At 40.1% G+C, this 14,865-nt stretch overlaps 1 protein-coding gene across 2 annotated transcripts in view; it reads right to left on the bottom strand.

Annotated features, from left to right (window-relative positions):
• CRIM1 (cysteine rich transmembrane BMP regulator 1) overlaps nucleotides 1-14,865 on the bottom strand; it is a 136,518-nt gene that overhangs the window by 14,476 nt on the left and 107,177 nt on the right. For both annotated transcript variants that reach the window (XM_080997670.1, XM_080997671.1), the window contains 3 exons: nucleotides 5,749-5,905; nucleotides 1,974-2,095; nucleotides 582-791 (listed from right to left, as the gene is read on the bottom strand). In XM_080997670.1, the coding sequence (XP_080853796.1) occupies nucleotides 582-791; nucleotides 1,974-2,095; nucleotides 5,749-5,905 (489 nt within the window). The remainder of the gene's footprint in view (nucleotides 1-581; nucleotides 792-1,973; nucleotides 2,096-5,748; nucleotides 5,906-14,865) is intronic.

Genomic DNA, 14,865 nt, shown 5'->3' with positions numbered 1-14,865 from the left:
AAACATAGTGATTCAGATTCTGTTATGATTCAAGAAAAAGCAATAGTTTGTAGTGATGTTTGGGTTAGTTTCCTTGCCACATCAGGGTGAACTCTGTGCATAGAGTATGAAATAGGTGAACATATGCAGTAAGAAAAAATACTAACTCAACTAATAAATTGGATTCAAAAGTCACTGACAGGTTGGCAGCAACTGGGACAGAATTTGAGAAATATTATGCTGTCTGCCTCACAGTAAGTGCATTTAAAATTTAGAGAATTCTACTCCCCTCCACCTTTATTGGAAATAAAAACTGCTAAATGCTGAAGTACACCTCCTTCCTTCTGCTCTCAAGACTTTATTTGTCTGCATTAAATAAAAATGCTAACAGTACTCAGAAAAAATACTAGGCAATATATTTTATGGCTAAAACTGAAATATATAAACTTAGTGTCAATTGTTAACTTACAAAGGTCAAGGCAGAATTATGTGGAGACAAAATACTTTGTCTTTACTGTTCAATTTTCCTCCAAAAGGAGAAAGAGATGCAGATATTAAAGCAAGGTGTGCTTTATAGCCCAATAGGGAACACAAAATGGTACCTGGACATGATGGGCAACATTGCCCTGGATGTATGGTGGGATTGCCACAGTTTGGTACAGAGCAGGTGATCAAAGCACACATCTCCCGTCCATTATGACAGTAGCATTCACGGCAGCCATCATGCCAACTTTCTTCATTTTCATGACGGTGCCCATCCACTGACAAGCAAGAACCTGCCTTCGCTGGTGGCATTACAGAAGCTGGTATCTCTGTACAAGTTTGTTTTTTAAAAAAACAACAACCAGTGCATCAATAGGATGGTAATAACAACCAACAGCTAAATCTTCTCTTGTGTTTGTTGTAGCAACTTAGTAAAATGTTCAGACTGAGAGGCTATGTATAGCATAGATTTCTAATATGCAGCAGAATGCTGAAGGGCACACATACAGAACATTTAATAGTTAATGGGAACAAACTCAAAGAACTAGAAAGAGATCTGTAGGTTTATTTTTTCAAAAGTTGATAACAGAAGAATATTCAAACACTGCATTCATGAAGTAGTATTCTCCTGTATGTATGTATCCACCAAAAGCTGGCTCTGTGAAGGTCAATACTATCTTTTAGAATGCATGGGAGAGCGATCTAACTGAAGATTGTGAAGATTTCCCAACTATTTTGGGTATTGAAGTCTGGAGAACAGTTACTCATTGCTTCCTCTCCTTCTGTTTAACATCTACCTAGCCAACAGCTGCCCAGTGGGGCTGGGGAAACTCAGCCAGATGGGTGGGGTATGAATAAATAAATAAATAGTAGTAGTAGTAGTAGTAGTAGTAGTAGTAGTAGTAGCAGTAGTATGCTAGGTATTAAAGGGCTGTAGGGTTGTACAGATCTGTTTTACACCACTGTTTCCTACTGAGAGCTGGTATCTTACACTAAGGACCAATATCCTGGTCCTTATCCTTTCCTTGAGTGATGCTCACATCACAAGGGCTTCCGTGGTCAGTTCAAGAGAAATGAAGATCCATGTGTCCATTCCTCTGAATGCCAATTAGAATTTTCCAGGGAAACACATGCGCTTAAGAGCTCTATGTCTACATAGATGCTCTGGATAAGGGTGCATAATGCATCTAATACAAATAATGGGCCATTTTTCAAATATTTGACATCTATCGTGTACAGTGATCTTTTAACTGTAGGTATAAAAACACTTTTAAGAATATGATACTATACAGGGTTTTTTTTAGATTGAATAAAATAAGCAATAATTCAATCTGATTGTTCAAGTTTTTCATTTTCAAATTCCTATTAATTAATTATTATCATCATCATTATTATTGTTATTATAGTTGGGGTTAGATGGGACTCGCTTTCAAGACATATCACTATAATATACATTTTCCTTAATATCAAAATGGGTTGAAAAGAAACAGCTCTGAAGGAGTTGAGTCTACCTGTACATTTGCAGACAAGGCATCCTTGATTGTTTTGCTGGTAGCCCATTGGACAAATCTTACCACATGAAAGTTCTGGGCATTTTTTACAGCGGCAAATTTCACATCCATGTTTGTTCTTCCTACACGATTTAAAAAGATATATATTTTGATTAGTTATACTTTAAAAAGCGGCCTAAACATTTGTAATTACTACAATTTTTCTTCCTGAAATGACAAATGTTGAAAGTTATTTAATTATAATTCTGTTCTCAAAGGGAGTGAAACAAACAGAAAAAAAAACCTTGTAAAAGAAATTTAAGCCTTTTGTTTGTATTGTGAGATTGCTTGCAGCAAGGTCCTGTTTATAACATCACTTAGGAACAACTGTTTTGGTGTGCATATAAAAACACCTATAAATTACAGAACATTATGAACTCCTCTCCATCTCACAGGCAAACAAACTGAACAAAATTGGACAACAACCGTGTAAACAAGATTACAAGTTTGTGATTACTTGCAATCTTTTAGAACTTTTAAAGAAAACGGCAGCTTCCCCCACATCAGGACTGAAACTATGGTGGTGGTAACCTATAGAGCAGGAGTGTGGAACACTTTTGACCTGGCGGGTCAGATAGCCTGTGACCGCTGGCCAAACATGATGTCACAGAGACATCAGGTGACTGATAGGTGGTCGCTCCCACCCATGTGGGGGAAAGGGTTCTGCTTCACCATTGCAGTGCCTGTCGGGAATGTGATGCTAAAGCAGCATCCAACAGGACTGAACTGTCTGCTCATCAGACCTTCCTGCTCAATATAGGAATCTCAGGGAATATGCTGGCAAAATAACACCCAGAACTGAACCCTCTGTTCTAGCTGGTTTCGCTAACACATTCCCCACAGGATGGGGTTGTCAGCTGATGGACAGGTGACCGTGGTTTGGGGGATATGGCCTCACAAGCTACTGTAACCTGGACTTCCAGGTGGGCCAAGAATGTCCTGTGTGCCAGAAATTCCATATTCCTGCTGTAGAGTTTTCACAACAAAAACTGACCGCCCCACCTCAAAAGGTGTTTTCTTTCTTTCTAGGGCAAAAAAAGCACCTTTGGGGTATATATTTCTCTGTGTGGGATTTTAGCTGGGAAAATGACATCAAGAAAAGTTTATAGCTCCTTCCCCTGCAAACTCTGAGTAGACATACTGAAATTAATGGACCTAAGTTAAGTCGTGCACATTAATTTTAATGGGTCTATGTTGAGTAAAACTTAAGTTGAATATCACCTTCTACCTGCATTTGGGCTCATTGCAGCTTAAAAAAAAAGACTTGAAGAGGTACAAAATCCATGCATGCATGTTTAAAATTTACTTGGGCCCTAAGATTGGGGTTTGTAAAAACATTTACTATAGAGCGACACAAAGTGGAACATACTTTGGAGTACAAGGATTGCACTGTAAATTTATAGAAGGATCTAATACTATGAGAAATCAGAAAAGAAAGATGCACATGGATACCAGAATCAACATTTTAGAAAGGTCTGGCATATCTATCTTGTAAGCTTACCCCAAACCTTAAAAGAACCATTACTACTTAGGCCAACCTTGTGCTCAGAAACTCTGTTGGCTGGACTTCTGTGTGCACAGCTACAATTCCATATTTGAATTGACAACACTTAGAACTGTGTGCTGACACTAGCAGCAACCACAGAAACTTATAGGTAACTTAAGAAAGATATGTCTTTTCCTATGTCATTTTTTTAATACAGCTTGGCACAGAAGAAGAAGAGTTTGGATTTGATATCCTGCTTTATCACTACCCTAAGGAGTCTCAAAGCGGCTAACAATCTCCTTTCCCTTCCTCCCCCACAACAAACACTCTGTGGGGTGAGTGGGGCTGAGAGACTTCAAAGAAGTGTGACTAGCCCAAGGTCACCCAGATTACGAGTCCACTGCTCTTAACCACTACACCACACTGGCTCACGAACAGCTACTCCTGTTCATAGAATCGTAGAGTTGGGAGGCACCCTGAGGACCATCTAGTCCCAATCCCCTTTAATGCAGGAATATGCAGCTACCCCATATGGGGATCAAAGCTGCAACCTTGGCATCATTAGCACCACACTCTAACCAACTGAGCTATCCAGGCTATCTCAGAACAGAGAAAAAGTAATTCTTGTCTGAACTATTTCAGTAAGATTTTGGCTGTGGCCTAGTCTTATCTTCTTTCTGACTTCAGAAGAAAAAACTAAGAAACTCATTTCATGTCGGAATATGCAAGATGTATCAGTCTTTATTCAAAAGTTCAAGTGCAGACATCATCTTATCCACCAGATGGGGCACCAGTACAGAGTCTGACCCAATTGTTAAATTTCACAAGCTTCTCTAGACACAAATGGAAAAGAGAACTAGAGCTGGGTCTCATCTATTTATTGATGACACAGCACTCCAAATCACTGGCTGACCTCTTCCAGTGGTTTCATGCGTATATTGAATAATACAGGGGAACAAGATGGAACCGTGTGGAAACACCACAGACCAGCAGCGAAGCAACTAAAAGTAGTTCCACAGTAGTTCCTTTTGGTTTGTCCCTCTGGGAAGGACCAGGAGCCACTGCAGCAAAGTGCATTCAAGTCCTATCCCAACCAGGCAACCTGGAAACTTATAATGGTGATGGTAATGAAAGCTGAAGAGAAGTCCAGCAGAATCAACAGCCCAAGGTGATAATGACTTCTCTCCATCCTGAAACTGAACTTGAGGCTGGACTGAATTAGATTTAGATAATTTCTAACATCCAGGAATCCCTTGAATTGAGCTGCGACCACATGCACCAAGCACCTTGCCCCAAAAGAGATTATGGGAGACTGTAAGTTGTCCAAAATGTTGTGACTTAGAAATAGTTTCTTCAACAAAGTTTTACAACAGCCTTGTTGTAGATTGTGGAGCTATATTCTCCATCAGTCTAGGGAGGCACTGACCACTATCTTTATGTAATCGCCTCTGGCTGCTTTAAAGGCCAAACACTCAGGTGTTCGGCATCACAGTTCCAAGAATCCTGCTTATCTGCTCAGGCAGTACAAATTGGGATCACAAATTGATTGGAGTCACACTTTTCCTTAAGGATGAGATTTGGTAGCTTGTAAGTGCCCTGCTAGGTCCCATCTTGGGGAGAGAGGATCTGGCCATAATAATCCATGACCCATCAAGGCTGGAATATTGTAAAGCAGGGATAAAGAATCTTTTTCAGTCACAGCATGACATTCCCTCATGGACAAACATCCAGGGCCACATGCCATGGGTGAGCATAGTCAAAACAGGTGGACATACCCACCCCTAGGCTGATGGATGAGATAAAAATGCTCAGTGAAGAACAAATATCATTAAGAAGGGGTATTAGGGGTACTTTGCTAAGCAGAATTTGGCAGAAGTTTTTCTTTTGGCTGAATTCACATGAACTATTTCTTCTGATGGTGCTTCAGTAGTGCTCCTCAAACAACTGTTCAGTAATCCACACATCAATTTCAGCTGACCACAGGAGGTGGAAGAGATCGTAAGAAAATACTTCTCAAGTTCTAATTTTCTCTTTTTATAGTATCATTTTTTGCCATTTCTAGGTAATCAAAAGCATTTGTAAATGTATATACATTCAAAGTTATCCATGTTGATATGTACTTCTGAGTCTATTCCATACTCTGCATGCTACATGTTTTCCTATAATACATAGAACAATGTAAGTGGGCTTTACACAGTATTATTTGTTTATGGATTGCGATAAGTATGTTTTTAAAGTAAGAATACGTACAAGTATCCAAATGGACAGTACTTGTCACATACTATGGGTTTGCATTTCTTAGGTCGTGGGCGGCACTGGCAGGTCTTACAGTTGTGGACATCAGTCTGGAAGCCAAAGGCACAATCCAAGGAACAATCTGACATGAGGTCAGTACACAGCTCTTCTCCTGTGAAGAACACATAAAACTTAGCAAAAACCGCTAATAGTTATTCGTATCAGAAATGCAGGCACATGAAGAATACTCTCCCCCCACCCCCGCAACACACCTCCCAGAGTATGGTATCTTGGAATAGGTCATGGCAGCCTGACTGGAACCACGAGCAAGAACACTTCATTTTGATGCTGCTCACATTTGTGTAGACTACTAGTTAGGCAAATGTTTAAGAAAGCACAGGAGGGAGCCAACAGAACTAGGTGCAAAATGAATTTGCCTTTTCTGGAAGCAATAGATGAAGACAGTAGTTGTAGTCGAAAGACAACATTTAATCATAACAGACCTCTCTATTCAGTTAAGAGTCCCCCCCCCCAATATCTTCTCTACTGCAGCTTCCACGCATAAATTGCAAACTGCAGTTTAAAAATCATGCTGCCTCCTCAGAACTGGAATCTGTTGCAAAAGACCACCAAATAAAAGCTTTGGGTACATGGGTTTTCCCCTAAACTACATAGAAATGGCTTCCCTAGACTGCAAGTAGGGAACCTGCCTACATATACACCAATTAAACTAATTATGTTAATGGTTAAATCAGCAGGAGTTTCATGTAATGCATTCAGAATTAGGCATCAGAGCCTTGCAATTCTGAAAGGGCTATAGAATCCTCACACCAAAGAAGTCTCTCATTTACAGATTTTCAAACCACTTGCTGTTGAAATTTACATAAAATCATCATATTTTTGTCTCGAATATATCCACAGGATTTGGAATAATACTAACAAGTGAGACCATTAGTACTTACCTGTGAAGTGTTATTTTTCATGCATATCATGAAATCAGGTGCGATGTGAGCTCCACCAAGTGGTTGAAGGCAGAAATTGCTGCTCAATTTGAAGAGGCTTCTGGTGCTTTGTTGTACATACAGCCAATTGTACGCAGATAAGCCATGTATACAAGAAGCAAACAGCAAACACAAAAAGGCAAATATGCAACAGTTTTCTGAGAAAACTGGAATGTGGGAAAAACTGGTAAGTTTCAGAAATTTTAACAGAAGGAGTTAGGCAGCCAGTATAACCACAATAGGGTGATGTCCTGGTATCATGTTATATGTATGAAAAAGAACCTTCACAGCTAAGTACCAATGGTATCTTTTCACTTGTGTATCATGACATCATGTGGGACATACCCAAGCTGACCCATGTAGGGTTGGACATTAATAAAAGGCTGGCTACCTGTTAGGGACAGCATGTTGTAGGACACACTTCCCCAAAGCTGTCTCAGCTGCAGCAAAGAAGTCCACCTTATTTTATTTATTAGATTTATATACCACCCTTCATCAAAAGATTTCCGGGCGGTTCACAATGTATAGTGCTTGATACATGCATTGGGGTTAGCCCAAGTGGCTGCAGTACGGTGCAGGAGCATTTAATGAGAATGCTGCCCCTCTTTCGGGGATCCTTAAGAGACCAGAGATAGAAAAAACTTGTGAGGAGGCATGGAAGCGAATTCCAGCTGTAGAACTTTGCAGCACCCAGCAGCCCAATGTTATGGACCATCTCAGTACTTTAGAATATTACCTCCCACTGGTGGCAGGGTTGTGTCAGAACTGATTTTTTTTGTATCTGAACTTAGAGGAGGAAGAGAACATGCTCTGGAATTGCTGTTGCCCTCTACTTGTTGTTGCCTATCCCAGAAGGGGTGAGAGGACCAGACATATTTTCCTCTGAATGGACAAAAGGACTGAGGCAGTTGGTATGGTGGTAGAACCAATGAAAAGGATAGTGATCTTCTATTTTCTTGGCCAAGTGCACAGACTTCGTCTTGTCTTTAGACTATACCAAGTCTGTGCAAATAAACAAGAAAAATGTTGAGGGAAAGAAAAAGTGGTAGGTGGCTAGACCAAGGGAGAAACAAGAACTCAGATTAACCACCAAGGAGAGGGACTTTACTGAAAAGAAGCTAGACAGACCCAAAAGGTTGAACACACTCATACCTACTCCAGAAAATTAGATACAAAAAAGCTTCTTCAAATTGAACAGATATTCCTTCAACCACTAGGGGGAGCTCACATGATATGTACAAGCAAACAGATGCAAACAGTTTTGAGTGACTAATAATGTACTACTGAAAACTTTTACTTTTACCTTTTTAATAGTAACTTAAATAATACGCAAGTATTATACAGCTACTAAGGTTGCAATCCAATACCTTGGATGTCCCACTTACTTTTGAGTAAACAGTATTGCACTGTAAGGCATAAAGGAGCGATCCACAATATAAGGAAATGCAAGGCAAAGGCAATAGAAAAGGAAGTCAAGAGGTGAAAATGAATGGATAATAAAAATGGGATGTACCTGAGAATGGATGAAACAATGGATCAAACCATTATGACAAAATAAAATACTGAGAAACTTTCTTAATAGGGTAGTAACTGCATAGTTCAAAAGGATTCTAAACGTCAATGTTGTTAATCTAATACAGTAGAGTACAGTAAGGATACACTCTGATCTCCTGAATAGAAGAACTAATTTTCTGAATGAGATCAGTGATAATCCAGCACCAGTCAGATGCCACTGAGTTAACAACCCTCTTTTTCCAGAGTATGGTAATCAGAGGTACAAGACATCTGAAAATGAAAATGCCATTTTAAACTATCATTATAGTCATTGATTGATGATTTTTCTAATCCTTTTTTTAAAGAAGATACATAAGCTTATGTCCATCACCATATATTATGGCAATGAATTCAATAAGGCCAAGGATATATTACATCAAAAATACAGTAAGTATCTTGAAAAGTAAGCACAGTAACAGCATGTATGATATATAATCCATTAATACAGATGTCACAAAGAAAACACTGTGGCTTTTCCAAAGTACTATGCAACACCTGACATGCAAAACTTCCAACAACATTAATGGCAAATTATATTCCAATAACATTAAAGTCAAATTAAGATCCTTCAGACCACTTCTTCCAAATACAGCTTATAACTATGTGTGGATGTATATCTTGCAAGTTAGTATAAATTCACATATATTCATAATACAGCGTTATTACGCATTACAGCAGAGGCAAAATCTCTTTCCCAAATTGCTCTTGGTAATTTGGATGTGTGGTAATAAAAAATATTTTTACCAAATACATAATGTGGGATTAGCCATTTGTGCCTGCACACAGATTCTTCATACACAATGAAAATCCTGGACCACTTACTTCAAAGACTGTCTATTGAAGCTTGGGACCCAAGAGAAAGAGGAGGCTTCCTTCAACTCCACAGGCAGCTAGTGGCCTCCATTGCTTTTGGAAACCAAGAAAGTGATGGAAAAAAGTTTCACGTTCCACCTAGCCTGGAGGAAATGGAATGGGTCTTTTCAAGTGCTCAGGCAAGACAAGGAAAAGTCATTCAAAACTCAGCAATGAGATTTAGGAATGTAAGAAGAGTATCCTGTGTTTTTCGTTGGTTGCAACTGTACTGCCATATTCCTAGTGTATTTCTGGAGCACTTATATATAAAAAAATAAGTCAATGATCTGAGAGAAACATACTCAATTCTCCCCATGTTTTGGACAGCATCTGCTGAATCAATTAAGTTCTTGGTCAGAATTGTTTTCCCAAAATGGTGCTACTTTTCAAAGTTTGAGAAACATATATGAGGTATCCCCTTCCTCTTTTTAGATGGGTACTTTTATTATAGAGGGCATTTTGTTAACTGACTTCTGATGCATTACATAGTTTTTGCCGGTTTTAAAACTACGGTGTTTTATATTTGCATAGTTTATTGTTACTGGGTTGGATCCAAAGAAAAGTCTACAGAAGGCGACTCCTAAAAATATATTATAATTTAGTATAAGTCATAATTATAAATATTTAAAATAAATAAATAATTACTTTCCTGCCCCCTCCTTTCCCTGGCAACTCACTGAAAAGCCTGTTCAAAAGGCGGGGGGGGGGGGGGGGCTGTGGCTGAAGAAGTGGGCCGCAGCATGGGAAGTTAAAGGGAATCCTCCAGATTGGGCAGCGGCAACTTCCACAAGTGAACAGCTCACACTATTCAGTAGGACCCTCCAACCTAGGCCAAAAGGCCAGGTATAAATTAAGTATGTTATTTTTTCTATTTTGCCTCATTTTTTATTTGACTTTCTTCTGGTTAAATCCTTTTACCACATTCTATCTCCCCTCCTTTCTTCTTGATCTTTCCTATTCTTTTTCAAAAGATGGCCAGGCAAAACAGTAAAGAAAGAGAATTCCACACTTAGTGGAAACTAATACAACTTGACTAAAAGCTGATGAATACAAATAGCAACCCACTTCATAGAATCATAGAGTTGGAAGAGACCACAAGGGCCATCGAGTCCAACCCCCTGCCAAGCAGGAAACACCATCAGAGCACTCCTGACATATGGTTGTCAAGCCTCTGCTTAAAGACCTCCAAAGAAGGAGACTCCACCACACTCCTTGGCAGCAAATTCCACTGTCGAACAGCTCTTACTGTCAGGAAGTTCTTCCTAATGTTTAGGTGGAATCTTCTTTCTTGTAGTTTGGATCCATTGCTCCGTGTCCACTTCTCTGGAGCAGCAGAAAACAACCTTTCTCCCTCCTCTATGTGACATCCTTTTATATATTTGAACATGGCTATCATATCACCCCTTAACCTCCTCTTCTCCAGGCTAAACATGCCCAGCTCCCTTAGCCGTTCCTCATAAGGCATCGTTTCCAGGCCATTGACCAGCCTCTGGACACGTTCCAGTTTGTCAGTGTCCTTCTTGAACTGTGGTGCCCCGAACTGGACACAGTACTCCAGGTGAGGTCTGACCAGAGCAGAATACAGTGGCACTATTACTTCCCTTGATCTAGATGCTATACTCCTATTGATATTATTGGATATTATTTATGAAAGCAAGCAAAATTTGAGCTACTTGTTCTTAAAACTCACCCAACAAGAGATGCTGCTTTTCTTATTCCCACTTCCTTCCCTTTTACCACACATGTAAAAGGGAAGCTCAACTTGTATGTTGTACCATGTTACTTGGGGACAGAAAAAATAGTAGATACAAACTCAGTTCAGAGGGAATAGGCACATGCTGCTGCTACACTTAGTTAAAGCTAAGTATTTCTTAGCCTAATAAGAAGAGAAGAAGAAGAGTTTGGATTTGATATCCCGCCTTTCACTCCCTTTAAGGAGTCTCAAAGCGGCTAACATTCTCCTTTCCCTTCCTCCCCCACAACAAACACTCTGTGAGGTGAGTGGGGCTGAGAGACTTCAAAGAAGTGTGACTGGCCCAACGTCACCCAGCAGCTGCATGTGGAGGAGCGGAAACGCGAATCCGGTTCCCCAGATTACGAGACTACCGCTCTTAACCACTACGCCACACTGGTGATTGTTAAGGGAGATAACCTGGAAACTCCATGTAAATCACTCTAAACTACTCAGAGTGTGCAATATAAGCAAGCAAGCAAGCAAACAAACAAGCAAACAGGCAAGGTTTTGCAACAACCTGAACATGTTATCTTCAGTTTGTGCTCTCAGCAACATGCCACCTACTACTACCTCAGAAGGCCTATCAAAAATTGAAACAATGCCTCCTCTTTGGGAACTTAAGATCCAAAACCCCATTGCATATGAATTTGTGAAAGCTGACAACCTAATAGTCAATTCAAATGTACAGAAGAAACACGAGAACACTGCAAGTTCACAGATATGTTAGTTTTTAAAATTTTCAAACTATGGTTTGTATGAAAATATTGGTAAGACAGAAAATGATGGTTACAACTTGTGTTGTACAAAATAGTAATGAGTAGCTACAGCAATAACCACATGTGATTTTAAAAGATAAGCTGTGAACATGTATAGAAAACCAGCTTATTATATCCTTAAGTGTACCTTGTTTACTATATGTTCACAACTATAAGGTGAATCACAGAATCACCATAGAATTGTGAAGTTGGAAGGGACCTTGCAATGCAGAAATCTCAATGAAAGCATACATGACAGGTAGCCATTCAACCTTTGCTTCAAAACCTCCAAGGAAGGAGAGTCCACCACCTTCCAAGGGAGATTATTCCACTGTTGAACAGCTCTTGCTGTTACAAAGATCTTCCTGATGTTTAGTCAGAATCTACTTTCTTGGAACTTGAAACCATTGGTTCAGGTCCCAGCCTCCAGAGAAGGAGAAAACAAGCTTGCTCCATCTTCCATGTGACAGCCCTTAAGATATCTGAAGATGGCTATCATGTTTCCTCTCTGTCTCCTCTTTACAAGGCTAAACATACCCAACTCCTTCAATTGTGCCTCGCCTCATAAGGCTTGGTTTCCAAACACTTGATCACCCTGGGTGTCCTCTGCACATGTTCCAGCTAGCATTCTTACATTGTGGCACCCAGAGCTGGACACAGGACTCCCAAAGTGGTCTGACCAAGGCAGAATACAGCAGTACTGTTACTTCCCTTGACTTGGACACAATTGTTATGTTGATGCAGCCTAGTACAAATTGTGTATAAAAATGTTGAACAACAATGGGCTCAGGACAGAACCCTGCGGTACGCTACTTGTCACTTTTTTACAAGGTGACAGGGAACCATTAGTAGTCTTTAGGTTTGGTCAGTCAACCAGCTACAAATCCACCTAACAGTTACATCGCCCAGCCAACATTTTATCACCTTCTCCACAAGAATATCAAGGGGAACTTTGTCAAAAGTCTTACTGATATCAAGATACATTATGTCCACAGCATTCTCCTGATCCAACAAGCTTGTAACTATCAAAAAACCAAACCAAACCAAACCAAACCAAACCAAACCAAACCAAACCAAACCAAACCAAATGAGATTCATCTGGCATGACTTGTTTTCGAGAAACTCATGCTGGGGTAATCATAGCCTCCTTTTCTAAGTGCTCACAAATTGACTATTTAATTAACTGTTCTGGGACCTTTCCTCGTATCAACGTCAAGCTGATCGGTCAGTAGTTACCTGGGTCTTCTCCCCCGGCTTTTTGAAAATGGGGTCAACAATTGCAGGCCTCCAATCCACAGGGACCTCACCAGTTCTCCAACAATTCTCAATGATTAGATGAAAGGCTCTGAGATTACATCCACAAGCTCTTTTTGAGTATCCCTGGGTGCAGCTCACCAGGCCCTGGAGATCTGAATTCGTTTAAAGCAGCTACGTGTTCCCTCATCACTCTCTTTTCCTATCTTGGTCTGCACCTCTTTCCTTGTATCATTTATTCTGTTATCACCAGGTGGGGCACTGCTTTCCTTTTGCATGACGACAGAGGCAAAGTAGGTGTTGAGCAGTTCCACCTTCTCTCTATCACCCAATAGCACTTATTCATATTCTCCACACAGAGGACCTACCACTTGTTTGTTCTTCCTCTTGCTTTGAACATGTCCAAAGAAACAGTTTTAATTATTTTTAACTTCTCTTGTAAGTTGGCTACTTGTGCATACTCCTCCTTTGTGATTTCTCCTTTGTTCCATTTCTTATACATGCCCTTCTTAACATCTCAGCTCATCCTTACAGCCACACTGGTTTCTTTAGGTGCCTCTCACCATTTTTTCTTGTTGGAATTGCCTGCATTTGTGCCTTCAATATTTAACCTTCAATAAGAAACTCCCATTCACCTTGAATTCCCTTTTTCTTTGAGTATTTCTGACCATGGGATCTCACCCAGTAGCTTCTTAAGCTTTCTGAAATCAGCAGTCTTAAAGTCCAGAGTGCATGTCCAACTACATTTAGCTTTCCCTTGCCTCTGTATAATGAAAGCCAAGAGAACACAATCACTTCCTCCCAAGGTTCCCATGTACTTTCACTTCATCGATCAGTTCCTCCCTGTTGGTGAGGATCGTGTCCAAGAGAGATGACCCCCTTGTTACTTCTTCCACCTTCTGGGAAATGAAATTGTCAGCAAGGCAACTGAAAAAATTGTTGGACTTTACATTATTGGCAAAGTTTGCATTCCAACAGATATTGGGGTAATTGAAGTCTCCCATGATTCGTATATCTCTCGTTTTTGAAGGGATAGAGCAGGGTAATCTGCTCTATCAAGGCACACTCAAGTCTTCAGTCTGCCTTGGAGCTCTATAGCAGACGCCCCCATTAAGGTCACTGTTGTTTCCCTCTCCTACAATTTTTACCCATAAACTCTCAATCTGTCTTCCATGTTCCAAGTCACAGATCTCTTCACAAGTGTACACATCCTTTACATATAATGCTTCTCCTCACTTCCAGCAAGGGAACCAACTTGCTCTTGCAGGAAGACAAACATGGTATAGGTCTTGCGGGTCACTGCAGCAGCTCCTTCATTGTCCATGTCTCTTGGGGCCCAACTGATGCATTAATTCCCATTTACTGGTGGCAGCAGGGACAACAAACCCTACTGAAACCAAAGGTATGGAAAAGTAGTGCTTCAGGGAGCTCCACACTCAGGACTGATTTTTCACTTGGTGGAGGTAAAAATGCAGATCATGTTCAACTAGATCAACTCTATAATGTTAGAACTGATATACATTACAGTATATTTTGCTAACCATTATTAGTTGTTTAAAAGAATTGCATTATATGGTAGAAACGCTAATGAATATTTCCTCCCCCAGCTTGTATATATTTATTTCTAAAGGTTTTTTGAGAATCACAGATTAAGTATTCAGCTACCATAAGCAAAGTGTAGTTTGAATAGCAACTTAACAAAGAAAAAATTGCTAGGCTCTGCTTTCTTGCCTTTTATCATCACTGTTTTTAAGTACAGTGGTACCTTGGGTTAAGTACTTAATTCATTCTGGAGGTCCGTACTTAACCTGAAACTGTTCTTAACCTGAAGCACCACTTTAGCTAAAGGGGCCTGCAGCTGCCGCCACGCCACTGGAGCACAATTTCTGTTCTCATCCTGAAGCAAAATTCTTAACCTGAAGCACTATTTCTGGGTTAACAGAGCCTGTAACCTGAAGCGTATGTAACTTGAAGCATATGT

This window comes from Podarcis pityusensis (assembly GCF_964106645.2).
Source record: "Podarcis pityusensis genome assembly, chromosome: 3".
NCBI lineage: Eukaryota > Metazoa > Chordata > Lepidosauria > Squamata > Lacertidae > Podarcis > Podarcis pityusensis.
The sequence above is the reverse complement of the archived record's forward strand: the minus strand, read 5'-3'. Positions and strand labels throughout refer to the sequence as shown.